This window comes from Lottia gigantea, assembly GCF_000327385.1.
Source record: "Lottia gigantea unplaced genomic scaffold LOTGIsca_46, whole genome shotgun sequence".
Lineage (NCBI taxonomy): Eukaryota > Metazoa > Mollusca > Gastropoda > Lottiidae > Lottia > Lottia gigantea.
The window spans coordinates 1707858-1722692 of NW_008709614.1; the positions used below are offsets into that span (position 1 = coordinate 1707858).

Below are 14835 nucleotides of genomic sequence, written 5' to 3' on the forward strand. Positions count from 1 at the left end.
TGTTTTACTGAGAAAATCCTTTTAAAGCTTTCCTGTTCCTAAGTGACAATATGCAATGTTAAACACAAAGATGGAGATGTTAAATTTAATCTGTTGTATGAAATATGTAAATAACTTGTTAATGTGCTAAATGATCATATACAGAACAGATGTTTCCACTTAAATTTCATTTACCAACTTACTTTGATTGTGGAAATGTTAAAGCAAAGGGTTGATTTTGACTTGTGTAGTTTGTATTCTCATAAAGTGATGAGGATGTTATCCAGAAAAGTAATAGCATATGTAATCCTACTGGCTTTGTTTTTTTGCATCTATTTTTTCTTAACAAGAAAATCTGTTTCCAATACATTCAAACTAGAGATGAATTCAGAATTGATCACAAATAAACCAAAAGTAAGTGTATATTTTGGAGGAAGACTTGGTAATCATATGTTTGGATATGCATCACTTATTGGTATAGCTCATAGTAATAACCTCATACCTGTAATCTCTGAATCAAATCTTTTATGGGATGTTTTCAAACTACCAATTCATTATGGACATTTTGAGGCAAATGTGGTTATTAGACAGAAAAATGTTGGGACCTATGAAAAAATAGTTGAAAATCTAGAGCCAAAGGATACACTTCTAGATGGTTATTGGCAATCATGGAAATATTTTGAAAACGTGAAAGATGAATTATTAACAAAACATTTTCTTTTGCATGATGATGTCGATTTGGAATCTGATCAGTTTATACTAAACGCCTTAAAGGAAAAACATAAAACTAAAGATACCACAATAGTAGGTGTTCATATTCGTCGTGGAGATTTTGTACGCCAAAGATTAAAAGGATTTTCAGCAGCCCCAGTTTCTTATTATTACAAAGCAATGAACTATTTTCGAAGGAAATATTCCGATCTTTTGTTTATAATGGTGAGCAATGATGTATTTTGGGCTGAAGATCATTTAGATCAAGGTGAAGATATTTACTATTCACACAATACACCTGATAAAATGGCATTAGACCTAGCCATACTCTCAAAGTGTAATCATTCAGTGATTAGTTCAGGATCTTTTTCATGGTGGGTAGGTTACTTAGCTGGAGGGGAAGTTGTGTATTATCATTTATATCCTGAGGAAAATACCAAAATTGGAAATGAGACTGTAAAGAAAGACTACTATCCATCAAGTTGGATTCCATATTAATCTGCATTTTCTCATCCTTTCTTCTGATTCACTGTAACATTTTTTTTTTTTAAACTTTTTCATCAATCGCATCAAATTCATTTTCAATTTTAAATTTTTTTCTCAAAAGTCTTACATATTCAAAAAATACTATCAAATGAAAATTTGTTCTTTCATCAACACCAAAGTTTTTTTATGTTGCTAGAAAATGCTTTACAAACTGTTCATTATTATTTCTTTTTATACATTATAATAACCATCAAGAGATATTTTTATGAGTGATATTTGATTTTTTTTAGCCTTAAGGTTTGTGTCCACATTTTCATGGCCTTTTTCGCGGAGAAACCCTAAATAGCATTTCAATACGTCTTTGTCCACATGTGTGTGTTTTAAAAACTGCCACACACAGTGATCCATCTGCTGACAAATTTGTCTGTCTGCAGGTTTCCAGTGTACTTTGTTTACAGATCGATACATTTTTGTATACAGTTGTCATGTGGCCACTTTTTTTGACGCAAAAATTCTTCAGAGTGGCATACACTCTCAAAAATTTGCTACATCGCTCCCTCATTCTTTGTGAGCGAGCCTAAAAATTCTTGGAAATACTCTTGTTTTCCACTAGCACAACTGTTCTAGTCATCTGAGGGCTGTGCAATATACTAGTAATAGTAGTATCCATTTCCGGTTTTTTCTTTCATATGTTTTGGTGTTTAAATCAAAGTGTGTGCAATCATATTACTCAATTATTTTCTTTGTCTCCAAAGTTGATTAAACCTTCATCAACCCTATCGGAATAAGTTTGAAAGCATGATGATTTTACAATGCTCTTGGTCAGAAAAATAGACTCATAATTTATTTTTATGATTATTTTTTAATTAGTGTTTTTAATATTACTCACTTTGAAGTTTCTATTCTATTGTCCTTTCAATACCAAATACTTTAATATCATAACAGTCTCTATTACAATATGTAATGAAATGTGTGCATATAGTCAATCTATCTACCTACAAAAATACTCTTATGTTAACTCTTTCAACCCTAGGGCCGGTTCACCGGCCAAACATTAATGCAGTACCCGAGCAGCCAGTATAAGTGACGTCATTATTTTATTTACTTGGAGTTCAGGGTATATGACGTTATAATTCATTTACAGGATTCAAAGGGTTATCTGATATTACCAAATGCTAACTGTCTAAAATATTTCATGAATACGATGATATTTTCATGAAACTACTTGTATGAATTATTCTAGTCTAGAAGTTTTGTTTTTTCACCTATGTGTTCATGGTACCAAAAGAAACTCATTTTCAAGATGAAAAGTTTTATGGATAGCCGAAAATAATATCTGGTAAAGGACATATTTAGGAATTAATGAAGATGACACCTTTACTTTAAGAGATATATATTTGTGTACATATTGTTTTTGAGTAGATAAAGAAAACATTTTGATGGAAATAAGAATAGTCAATATTGCTAAGCAGATGAGTTAATATTCTCACAATATGCCATTATTACAAATATTATCATAATATCAGCGTTATCCAAAACTTGTTTCTACAGGGATGGAAACCCTTGGAACAGCAATAAAATAATGGGTGTTTTTGAAATCTTTGCCAGCAATATGTAAAAAAAAAAGTAAAACTCTCTTTAAATATTATTATTTGTATACATTTACAACCATTTGTATAAGATGGTTTATTGTTTTATCCTATGTCCACATAATAATGTATATTGTCTTCACGCCTGTCCGTCCGTCGCTCCATCCATCAACAATTGCTTTTTGAACGCAGTAGAGACAACAGTTTTTATCTGATTTGAGTGAAATTGGGTGTAATCATTTATATTAATGAGATCTTGGAATTGGACAATCTTTCGATGAACGGTTTTTGAGTTATTGCCCTTGACTTATGAAAAACATGTCAAAATTTGGTTTTGAACACGATAGACACTACAGTTTTTATCCAATTTAAATGAAATTTGGTGTAAATATTTATAATGAGATCTTTGACAAGTTCAATTTTGGCTATCTTTCGATGAAGGGTTTTTTAGTTATTAAATCAACAATATCTTGCACAAATGAGATTTTTGGTATGATTTGACACAGATAGGTGACCGCCTTTGATATACTGAAAATGTATCAGGAAAGTGGGCGTATCTTGCTAGGCAACCACTTGTATGAAATTCAAGTCATATTTTTTTCATGCTTATGTTTAAACATAGGTTTGTACACTTTTTAGTCACAAAATAACAGATAAGGGTTTTGAGAATATCTGATGTCAATTCATATAAATATAGTTATATTCCAATAGTTGTATACAATTTTAAAATCAAAAGGAAATGCATGGACCCTTCTTATTCAATGTAATTATTTTTATGTTTATTTAAATATTAAATTTGCTTATATATATTCTATTTGTGATCTATGTTGTAACATTGAAATAAATTTCCTTCCTTTGATACCTGTTATTGAGTTATTTCCTTGTATTAAGGACCTAAGTTAAGAGTAAGAATCTAAAGCTTTAAAAGGTTGCATACTTAGTGACATAAGGGACTAATAGCCCCCTTTGTGCTATCTATGTCATTCCTTTTTAACCAGCCATGTACATTTCGGATACAAGATACTTATTAAAAAAGCCTTCGCACTTCTAAAAATAACAAAAAGTTTGATTACTCACAAAATTGAGTTTTATGTTCAGTATTTTTGCTTATATCTTGCTAATCGAGATTCTTCCACTACAGAGCCATTATAGCCTACTATTTCTTTTAGTAATAGTTGGAAATTTTGAACTACATCGCCTATGGCCTGTTTGTTAGTCTGTTTTCATTACTTGTAAGTACGATAGCTGATAGTTTTCATACTGAGTTGAAATCAGTATTGGTATATGGATCAAAGCTAGACGAAATTTGTAACATTATAAGAGCATGTGATGAGAATTGACTTATTTCTCTTTATTTAGGACAAATACAGCTTGTTAGCCTATTGGTTAAGATTTTTCTTCCAACTGATAACTTTGATTACAAGTGATAACTTTGATTACAAGTGATAACTTTGATTACATCTGATAACTTTGATTACATCTGATAACTTTGATTACAAGTGATAACTTTGATTACATCTGATAACTTTGATTACAACTGATAACTTTGATTACAACTGATAACTTTGATTACAACTGATAACTTTGATTACATCTGATGACTTTGATTACATCTGATAACTTTGATTTCATCTGATTACTTGTGATTACAATTTTCAACGCCCACACTATAATGTGGTTGTATATTGTCGTCCGTCCATCCATTCGTTCACAATTGGCTTGTGAACGCAATAGAGACAACAGTTTTTATCTGATTTTAATGAAATTTGGTGTGATCATTTATATTAATGAGATCTTGGACAAGTTCGAATTTGCCGATTTTTTGATGAACCGTTTTTTAGTTATTACCCTTGACTTATGAAACGCATTTAAATTTGTTTGTGAACAGAATAGAGATTACAGTTTTCATTCGATTTAAATGAAATTTTGTGTGAGAATTTATAATGATGAGATATTAGACAAGTTCAAATTTGACAATCTTTCAATGTATTTTTTGAGTTATTGCCCTTGAATTAAATTTGTTTGTGAACACAATAGAGACTACAGTTTTCATCCCATTTAAATGAAATTTGGTGTGATGATTTATAATGATTATAATGATGATTTAATATAATAAGTCAAGATTGAATTTGAGGATTGAATTTGAGGATTTTTTGATCAAACGAATCTAAGTTATTGCCCAGATTTGTTGGCTTGTTAATGCGATAGAGATGACAGTTCATGTCAAAATTTTATTAAATTTTGTGTGTTTGATTAAATCAACAATATCTTGCACAAATTAGATTACATGTGATTACAATTTTTATAAGCGATTTTCTTAAAACTGTTAACTAAAGTAACTTCAACTTTTACAAGAAATAATTTTTCATCAAAAAGCATTTGAATAAAAGTGATTATGATTACAACTCTTAACTTTTGATTACATCTGATTATTTATTGTACCAACTGATAACTAAAGGGTTAAACTAATAATTTGTGATAAGGGTTTTTATACATATTGCTATTGACCTCTCAATATTTGCCTGTAGGCTAATAAGGTAAGCCTACTATCTTTGATGAATTTTCTGTTCTGATTTGGGAAAAGAGTTATTTACCTTTTTGTATTTTACAGGTAAAGCTTTCAACAGCCTTTATAAACTAAACAGATCATCTCATTACTAAAATGTCTAACAAATTAGTTTCGAATTTCTTAATTTCATCAAACTACAGTTTTCTCTTTTTCATTGAAACAAAATATCAATAGCTATGACGTGGTTGTGATGATGAATTAAATTTCAATCGATTCTGGAATAAAATAATACATAATTTATGATGTATCCCATTGTTACATTTATTTTTAAATCATTTTGAATCAATAAATAGAAATTTTCGTTCAACCGTCTAGTAAATTACATATTGATTATATCTAGAATTCATCTTCAATTAACCCTCTATTGACCATTGTTTGGCATTCTCCCTAAATAACAAGTTTGAAAAAGAAATGTGTGATTTATTAACAAAGTGTTCACAAAGCTATGATCAATTTTTAACTTTGGTATTGACTTTGGTAGTTGTGTCCTGGTTTTGGGCTTCTTAAATTGTTATATTCTGCCAAGTCAACATTTGCAATATATTTGTTCAAATCTGACTAATTGCAAGAGCTAAAGCATTTATTCCCTGAAACGAAACATATATAAATTCTTTAATTGGGATACCATGTAAGAGGCCTGTAGCTAACCCAGGGGGAGGCCTAATTTTTTGAAAGGGGGGCAAGACTACAGCGACTCAAAAAGTCATCTAAATTTTTCAGGGGAGGCCAAAATTTTCTTAGTGGGGGCCCATGTAAAAAGAAATATCTTACTTTTGACATCTGATAATTCAATTTAATTCTTTCTAATCTCCCATTTTTAATAGAATTGACTCAAATTTAGGTTTTACTCTGATTTCTTTGATACAATAAAGAAAACTTTCATTTTAAACATTCATGATAATAAAAATCTTGACATTTAATGAAAATCAAACTTAAAAAAGTTAAAAAAGTGGTAAGTAAATATATCATACAAATATCTCTCTGATATCTAACCTTGAGAGGATATCTGGTCACTTCTTTGAGTACCAACTTAAGGAAGGAAGGAATCTCTGAAAGAATAACATTTGAATAGGTTATAGACCTTATTATTCCTTGTTTCAAGCTAATTGTAACGAAACAAGAACTTAAATAATCACATTTTCCATGGCAAACTAAATACTCTCCCTAAATAATTTTTTACTAGGGTAACTAGCACTTGTTAATGAATAGTCCTTGCTTTGGACCTTTCTGTGAGTTAAATTATGCTCATTGATTGTTATTGATATATCAAATAGTACATAGAAATTGTTCTTGTCATCATTCCATTAATAGTGCATTATTGTTGTCATGTCCACTGTCACAGGAATGATATATTTAGTTTCCCGCCAATTTAATAATTTCTGAAAGAGATTTATTACAGGTCTCTTGAAGATAAAATTTCATATTCATTACTTCTTTCCTTTTATATTTAACACCAGAACAATATTTTGAAATGACCATTTAAGTTAAAAAATTTTAAATGGTAAACAACTGTTTTAGGCTATATTCAATTAAACTTCTTTCTTGGAATTGCTAATAGCCTGTACCAGCCTACACAAAAGTGATTCCTGACAGTGGTGTATTGATCAGAGAGAGAAAGATGTATGGTATGGAGGATTGTAGAGTAGTTCAGTGACGTGTGGAACCAAACACTACACTTCCACTGACAGTTGTAAGGAATACCACTATTGTAATGAATGAAAGATATAGGAATTAAGCGTTAGTTGACACAAGGCCACCTTGTTGTTTGGCTGTGATGTCCAAAATGGCCAAAGTTGGAAGTAGTCCTGGTTTAGCCAGACCAAGTAAACTGTATGATTCGGATGATGAGAAGTTAGACTTAAAGTTGGATGGTATCAGATCTCAACCTAAAACTCCTTTATTTATTTACATTTTAACATTTTTTGCTGCACTTGGTGGCTTTTTATTTGGATATGATACAGGAGTGATATCAGGTGCTATTATTTTGCTTAGAAATACATACAACTTGTCTTCAGTGTGGCAAGAGGCGGTGGTTAGTGTTACTGTAGGGGCAGCAGCTATTTTTGCACTCATTGGAGGTTACCTGAATGATAAGATGGGAAGAAGACCAGTGATAATGGTAGCAAGTTTAATTTTTACCATTGGATCTATATCTATGGCGATAGCAAAAGATAAATTTACTCTGTTATCTGGCAGAATTGTGGTAGGATCTGGCATTGGTGAGTACAATGTTATTATCTCTCTGTATATCATAAATTAATGTTTGTGATTCAAGTAAACAATTAATAATCTACATGTTATATAAGAGTGAAAATGTTTTTCAATTACTTATCTTCATTCACATCAAACACTATTAGGGTTTGCTACATACATAAATACTAAATGTACGAGATCTCTCTTTGAGATTTGTAACAAAAGCATTGTCAGTCTATAGGCCCACATTACACTTTATTTTTGTTTTTGGTTCTTTGGATTAATCAATACCTGAAAAGGTGAACAAAATCATTGTCTTTAAAGAAATCTGAAGTTTTTCTTAAAGATGTAGTAACCTCATTTTGAATTATTTCAAACTAATAACAGAAATGTGTTATATTTCAATAATTTATTACTATATTTAATTTCAATGAATCTGGTAGAGAATTACAGAGTGGAATAGGAGTTGCTAGATCAAGGGCTAGATGTTGGCCGACTCATATGACATTGATGGATTCACATTGAGTGATCATTCCAGACAATGTATATATAGATATTAAAAGCTCATGGCAGAGTGGACTAAGAAGGGAGCTGATGTAGCTATGACTATTTAGAAGGAAGAACTCTTTTAGTTTTTGAATATTGTTGAAATGACTACAAACTCTAGACAAACATGACATTAATATCCCTTAATGTATAAATCATTTAGATCATCATAAAGCATTGAGTCCAATATGAAAATGTTATAAATTGTACTCTATAAATTGTATTATTTCAGTTATAATATGACGAAAATCTATCTATATTCAAATTGTGGAAATAATTTTCCACCTTATTGGGGTAAAACACCAATTATTCAATAAAGATTAATTAAGAAACTGGATAATTGAGATATTTAAGATTTGAACAATATGACTCAGACAGACTTATGATTTACCATGATAATCATTGTCATTTATCATAATTATTTAAAGAGAGTTTAAAGTTTATGATTTGATACCGGATGAAGCTTGTTTTAGGCATGTTACTTACTGTTCTGGATCTTTTGATGATGGATAACCAACTGAGATAAAACTGATTCAATAAAATTTTTGGTTGGTGATAAGATTAAAGATGATGGACGATATGTCAGGACATTCTACTCTTTGTATTAAACTGTCAAAGAATCACTGAATTATTGATGTCATAGCTTTGGGCACAACCCATGGATCAATCAGGTTTACTGAAACATCCAAAAACGTGGTTATTTTCACCATGTGAGCCAGTCTGATCCGTATCACTGACAGGGAAAAAACAGGATGAAAAATCTGAAGGTATCCAGACTTATTTCTGAATCAAAATCCCAGACCACTAGTTGAAAGAGCAAACCTGAGTCTCCTGCTTTCTCTCATCATAAAATTCTACAATGAACTCATTGCTAGTCACTTACTGTGGTCACATCGGTCAAATTATTGATGGTGAAGAATTGGAATTTGTTTGGACTCTTTGCAAGTAGTGACATATATTGAACAGGCCATGGAAGTTTGGAAATGGCTTTCCTTTGATATAAGCTTCTTGGAATTTAAAATGATTTATTTAAAGACCACAGCCTTTCAACGTTTCTAAGATAATAGCTTCGAGTCATGTATGATTTATTGAAGAGAATGAATTACTCACAAAGTATCCTATCAAATAATAAGAATTTCTCCACTGTTTTTTTCTATAAATTCCTGTCATTGATTACTTTGTGTTTTGTTTTTTAAGGACAATGTGGTACAGAATCTTCCAAATTATACCTTCATTGTATGGCAGAAGAAATTGTAACATAAAACCCTGAGGTTATGAAACACTTTCCACTTCATCCATATTGATAATTTACACAATATGCCTGATTTAACTATTATTATTGATTACATTACATAACTTGGTTAGATTCTTTTAATTTGTTCGTACATCTTGACTTAATTGGCCATCTGTGTTGTTTGATCAGATCATTGAGCATTCTGCTTTATGTCAAGTTGTATGTAGGCTTTAGAATCAAAGCACCCACATGAGAATATCAAGCTTTTTAGTGAATTGAATTTCAGTGACACACAATATTATTTTCCCTAGTAAACACGTTACAATCTATCTATGGTTTGTAAAATACAATTTGGATGATGTAAAGATGATGGTGAAGTGAATAAATATGCCTTTGTCGACCAGTAATGAATTTTTAAATGGACATTCTTGTTAATATTTTACAGATTGAAACAATTTGAAGGTCTTATTTGAAAATGCGTATGCTTTTTGATGGAAGTTCATATTTTATCAAACTTGTATAAATAACAATGCATTATAAAAATCCTAAATTGACTCGGCTGTTTAACTTTGATTTGACATGAAACATTGTTTATCCAGATTCATTTCCGCATTTAACAAATAAATAAATCATGAAGTCTATTAATAAAAAAGATACATGAATGTGCTGTTTGATTGTAATTGTTGATCTGGTTTATTTATAGCATGGTTTACTTGACAGTGAAAAGCCATTACATCAAGAATTGTTAGTAAACCGTTTTTGTAATGCATTTTGTATTAATTATGATGTAAATGATTGTTCGATAGAGTAAAATTGTTTTTTTACATTGTCCATAAAAGTTAAAATCTAGTTTCCATTGACAGACTCCATTGTCAAACAGACTTCAAGTGTTGTCTTCATTGTTCAACAGGGTTAAAGGTAATCTCCACTGTCAAATAGTGTTGTAGAGAAGTCTAATATGAAATTCAGGTTTGTCTACAATGAAATAGATAGGATTCACTGCCATGATACATTAACCATCAGTCTCAGAGAGCAGTTCTGGTGTTTACAAGAATTACCAGACATGCCAATGGGAAATCAAGTAATGAACACTCTTGAAAAGCCTTCAATATGAAGCTTTGAAAACAGCTGCTTGAACTAAGTATTCTATTTGTACCTGGGCGTGGAAACATGTCCAATACATTCTAAAGGGAAAGGTTTGGCATTTTGGGGGGTTGATTTGAGTCTAGAAATAGTCTTCAGAAGTGCTAGAAATTCCTTCAAAAATATCTCGAACTAGGAATTTCTTTTCCTATTTATATATGATGCCTATTCTATATATGGCAGTGTCTCAAGAAAAAACAACTCATCTTTTAACTTTCAAATGCTGATAATGATTGACTTAGCTAAAAAAAAATTGTTTCTGAGACTAAGGTATGATTGGTCAAAACAAGGCGAACCTTAAATTGTCTCCTGTACAGTTGTTGTGTACAATTTGTAAAGCTAACTTTAATAGCCTAAAAAAGTCAAAAAGGCAAATAAATAAATAAAAAGATGAATATCGATTACCAAATTGAGATTGATTACTGATGGCAGACAATAGCAATCGATAATCAATTAATAATCGAATAATTTAATTGAGAAACCCTGTAAATACTAAATTAAAAACAAAATGTAACTTTAATATATAATTGATTATGAAATTTGATAATTGATAATTGAAATTATAAATTCTAGCGACTATAATCGATTATTTTGATCATTTTACCCAGTCCTTTATATGAATGCCTAGTGCACATGTAAAATGTTGATTTGCATGCTGTAATATAAGATATGTGACTAGCACACTACCCATCAGTCATTTTAAAGTTGTAAGTATGATTTCAAGTAAATGATCAATACAATATTGATGAAATTACATTTTATGACTACAAAAGTAGTTAAGTGGTGTTTAAAAGTATTAAATAAACTTGATTTTGTTGTAATGGAGTTTACATTGTCATTATAAATAAGATAATTTAGAAATGTAGTTGTTGAGGTGAACAATTGGAAGTATAGATTACTATAAATGTTTATTTGATGAATAGTAATGTTTTTGTATTTAACCTGTGTATTGTTATGTTCAGATTTGGTGCATATCGAGGAATGATTCAAATTAAACACGACCAGTCTCATTTAAATAAAGATGGAATGGGATTGAAACTAAGAACAAGGAAACTTAAAGAGATTAGTTTTCTGATCACAAACAATTCTTTGTCACATAAGGAGTTTGAGATTAGTGATGTCATCAAACACTTAGTTTGAGTGGAGTTGCAGGAACCACAGACACCTGATTGAAAATTGGAATGATGCAAATTGAATCTATCAGTGTAAATTTTTGTAGAAAACCTCTTTGCATCTTTTTTTTTACTCTATAAACTACTGAAAAGCAAAGATTGTGTTTATGATTGGAATCAATCAAGATTGTGTGTGCAAATATCTCTCTCAACTACACATTTACATATACATTAGATCTTGAAAAAGTGATGAAAAAACTAAAATGGAATTAAAAAAATAATATGGGATTGAAATGAAATACAAGAGAATAAATATAGTGTTTTATTGAAATATAATAAAAAAAATGAAATTGAAATACAGATTTTCTTTTATGAATTTCAATCCAGGAAACGTGAAAGGATATTTACATTTATTGAACAAACAAAAAACTATTTATGATTTTCTTTGAAACTTTGTTGTAATATTTGATAAATCTGTAGTTATTTTGTTTGTTTTTTTGTAAAGAACTAATTGTTGGAAATGTCTGCCCTGTTGGAGACAGATTGTCTAGAAAATTGATTATTATTGAACATAAGAGAGTTATTGATTGATTCAAAGTCCAATTATCCATAAATAGATCATTGATTGTGTCCTTGTCAATTCCTTAAATTAAACTACCTCCCACTTTTTCTTATCATTGAATGATTTTGAATCTTAGGACTACATCAGCTACATGCAACTATAGTCGAAAGATTCATTAGAAACTGCAATTTTTTTATGAGATTTCATGTAAATAATGGCTGTCAATGAAAAGGCTAAGTTTCTCACAAAAATTGATTAAGTGGAAGATATATTCTATGAAAATATGTAATAGTTAAATCACCCGTGAATGTTTTCGCCAAAGTTATGTTCACAAAATAATTCACAGTAGATGACTATAATAGATATAGTAATAATAAATATCAAGCCATGATATGATTATATTTGAATATTTTAGATACAACAATATGATATAATGATATATTGATTTATTATTGGTTCAATTATCTGAATATAGATATTTGATTATTTCCTGACTGAGCTACCTCCTACTCCTTTTGTCTGTTACTCAGTTCTAGTAGCCAAACTTATATTACCTCCATTTTGATACCACATACTCATCTTACAGACCATTTATATTTAATTATTATTCATTTCCATGGTTTGAACATATGACAATGTGAATCATGAACCCTTGAAACAATGAACTGTAAGAATGGTGAGCTTGGAGATGGAGCCTGGGGATGGAGCTTGCGAGATTAGTGCTGGATCGATCATCACGACTAATCATGTCTACTGAGTGAAGTTCATCACATTTTGCTCAACCTTTATCATTGTTCGTTAGTTCTGAAAATACTGATAAAACTTAACAGACACTGGCAGAAACATGTTCTGTGGTCTATAAACTCATTTAACATTCTACTGCTTCATTTTCATGCCTTAAAGTCCATTTAACATAGACTTTCTCTGATGTCTTTACTTACATATATGGAATGTATGTGGTGGAAGCCGCTGTGACCCAATAGGTTGGCTGACCTGGGAGTTGAGGGTCAAGATAAAACCTTTTTATTTTGCAACCAGGTTTCAGTGATGCAAGTCAAAGGGGTTAACATAGAAAAAGGGTTTAGTCATTCAGATGGGACAATAAATCGAGGCACAGACTGTACAATTCTTTGACAGTTGGAAATGGAAAAAAGAATACAAATATGTAGGCTAGTCATATTCATTCATAGATGATATTCTATCATGATCATTTATTTCTGACTCAGATTCTGTTTTAACAGCTCTCATTATACAAATATTGCTGAAAGTTTATATTTATAAAGCACACTGATGCATGTATATTACTCAATACGTGTCCAATAGAAGCTCATTCATTTTCTGGAAAAAGAATAAAGGTTTTTTTTCTTCATATAATGCAGGATGTACTGTATTTTGATGACAACAGATGCATGGAATGGAATGTATATTGCTACCATTACATAAAGCATTAGGTCTTTCTGTCTGTATATAACAGTCAGCTGACAAGAACTGATTCCATGTGACATTGCAAAGGTTATTTAATGGCTAGACTAAGTTACAAGATCTGCCAAGATCAAACAGATATTCAGCAATGAAAGATTTCAAATGACAATATAACTATTAACATAGTCTAAGATAGAGTTATGTAAAGATAACAAGTTTTATATACAAGAATGCCTAATGTTAACTGGTAACAGACAAATACAAATATGGAAGTAAATCTTGCTTTTTTTAAATTAAAGAAAGAAATATTAATTGTGTCTTCAAGCTCTAAATACCTCCAAAAAAAAAAAACATATATTAAGTATTAAGATCAACTTTGTATTTTGACTGATGAATTCCATACATTTAAATGATAACATAATACAAAAAAAAATGATGCAATTGGAAATCCCCTGCAAAAAAAAGTTCATGTATCTGAACTTACTCTTTCAAATGTTTGAAAGGCAAAATTCACATCAATAATAGTTCTATTGCTTGTTGGTATGGGCCTAGCTGCATCACTTCAACATTCCTTGAAGATCAGCTGATTATATGACACACTGACCAGTATTCTCAATCAATTCAACTCTCTAATAGTCTATCACCATTCTTTATACTATGATAAAAGAAGTCATTATCATCATCATTAATACAAGTTTTGTAACTTTCTCTGTTTAATTTTCAGAGTCATCCATGTTATCTAATTTTTATAATAAAACCAACTTGATAGGAAAAACACTACTTTTCCTTTCCTATAATTACTGAATCTGAAAAGCTAGCCTTCCAAGTTATAAATGGGTTATGTTATTGCATGGAAAAATTGTTTGGGTTGATCTGTGAAATTGTTTGGCAAGTAAGTTATACTCTTCATGAAAATGACACAAACAACTAATGTAAATATCCTTTGACAGCAGGAAAAAGAGAGCTCTGCTTTCCCTCATTGTACACTATATACCATTAAGGTAAAGTTCCCGATATTTGTCTGTGTGAAGATTCTATAACTATTGTCTTGGCACTTGGCAGATGTTTTTTTTAAGAAAAACAGTGTATCAGGATCAAATTGTAAATGGTATTAAAGCATTAAAGTAATACTGAAAATTCCTTCTTCAAATTTTACAGAAAATTTATTTCAATATCCCCAAATCAATAATATAGAAAACACACAAATTAAGAAAATCTACTATCAAGAATTTGTCTGCAGGCTTGACACAAAAATTTGATTAAGTGTTCGTCAGTCAACACGTAGGCTG

The 14835-nt window shown here is 30.4% G+C and overlaps 2 protein-coding genes across 2 annotated transcripts; both read left to right on the forward strand.

The window, feature by feature from the left end:
- Positions 1-360: 360 nt before the first annotated feature.
- LOTGIDRAFT_164689 (hypothetical protein) lies at positions 361-5406 on the forward strand (the record flags this gene model as incomplete). The annotated part of the gene is made up of 2 exons (XM_009061208.1): positions 361-1068; positions 5377-5406. 2 exons carry the CDS (start codon positions 361-363, stop codon positions 5404-5406), a joined length of 738 nt encoding a protein of 245 aa, XP_009059456.1.
- Positions 5407-7225: 1819 nt separating this feature from the next.
- On the forward strand, positions 7226-7585 carry LOTGIDRAFT_77976 (hypothetical protein; the record flags this gene model as incomplete). Its single annotated transcript, XM_009061062.1, has 1 exon — positions 7226-7585. A coding segment is annotated over one exon (360 nt), but the record flags the coding sequence as incomplete, so codon positions are not given.
- Between the last annotated feature and the right edge of the window lie 7250 nt (positions 7586-14835).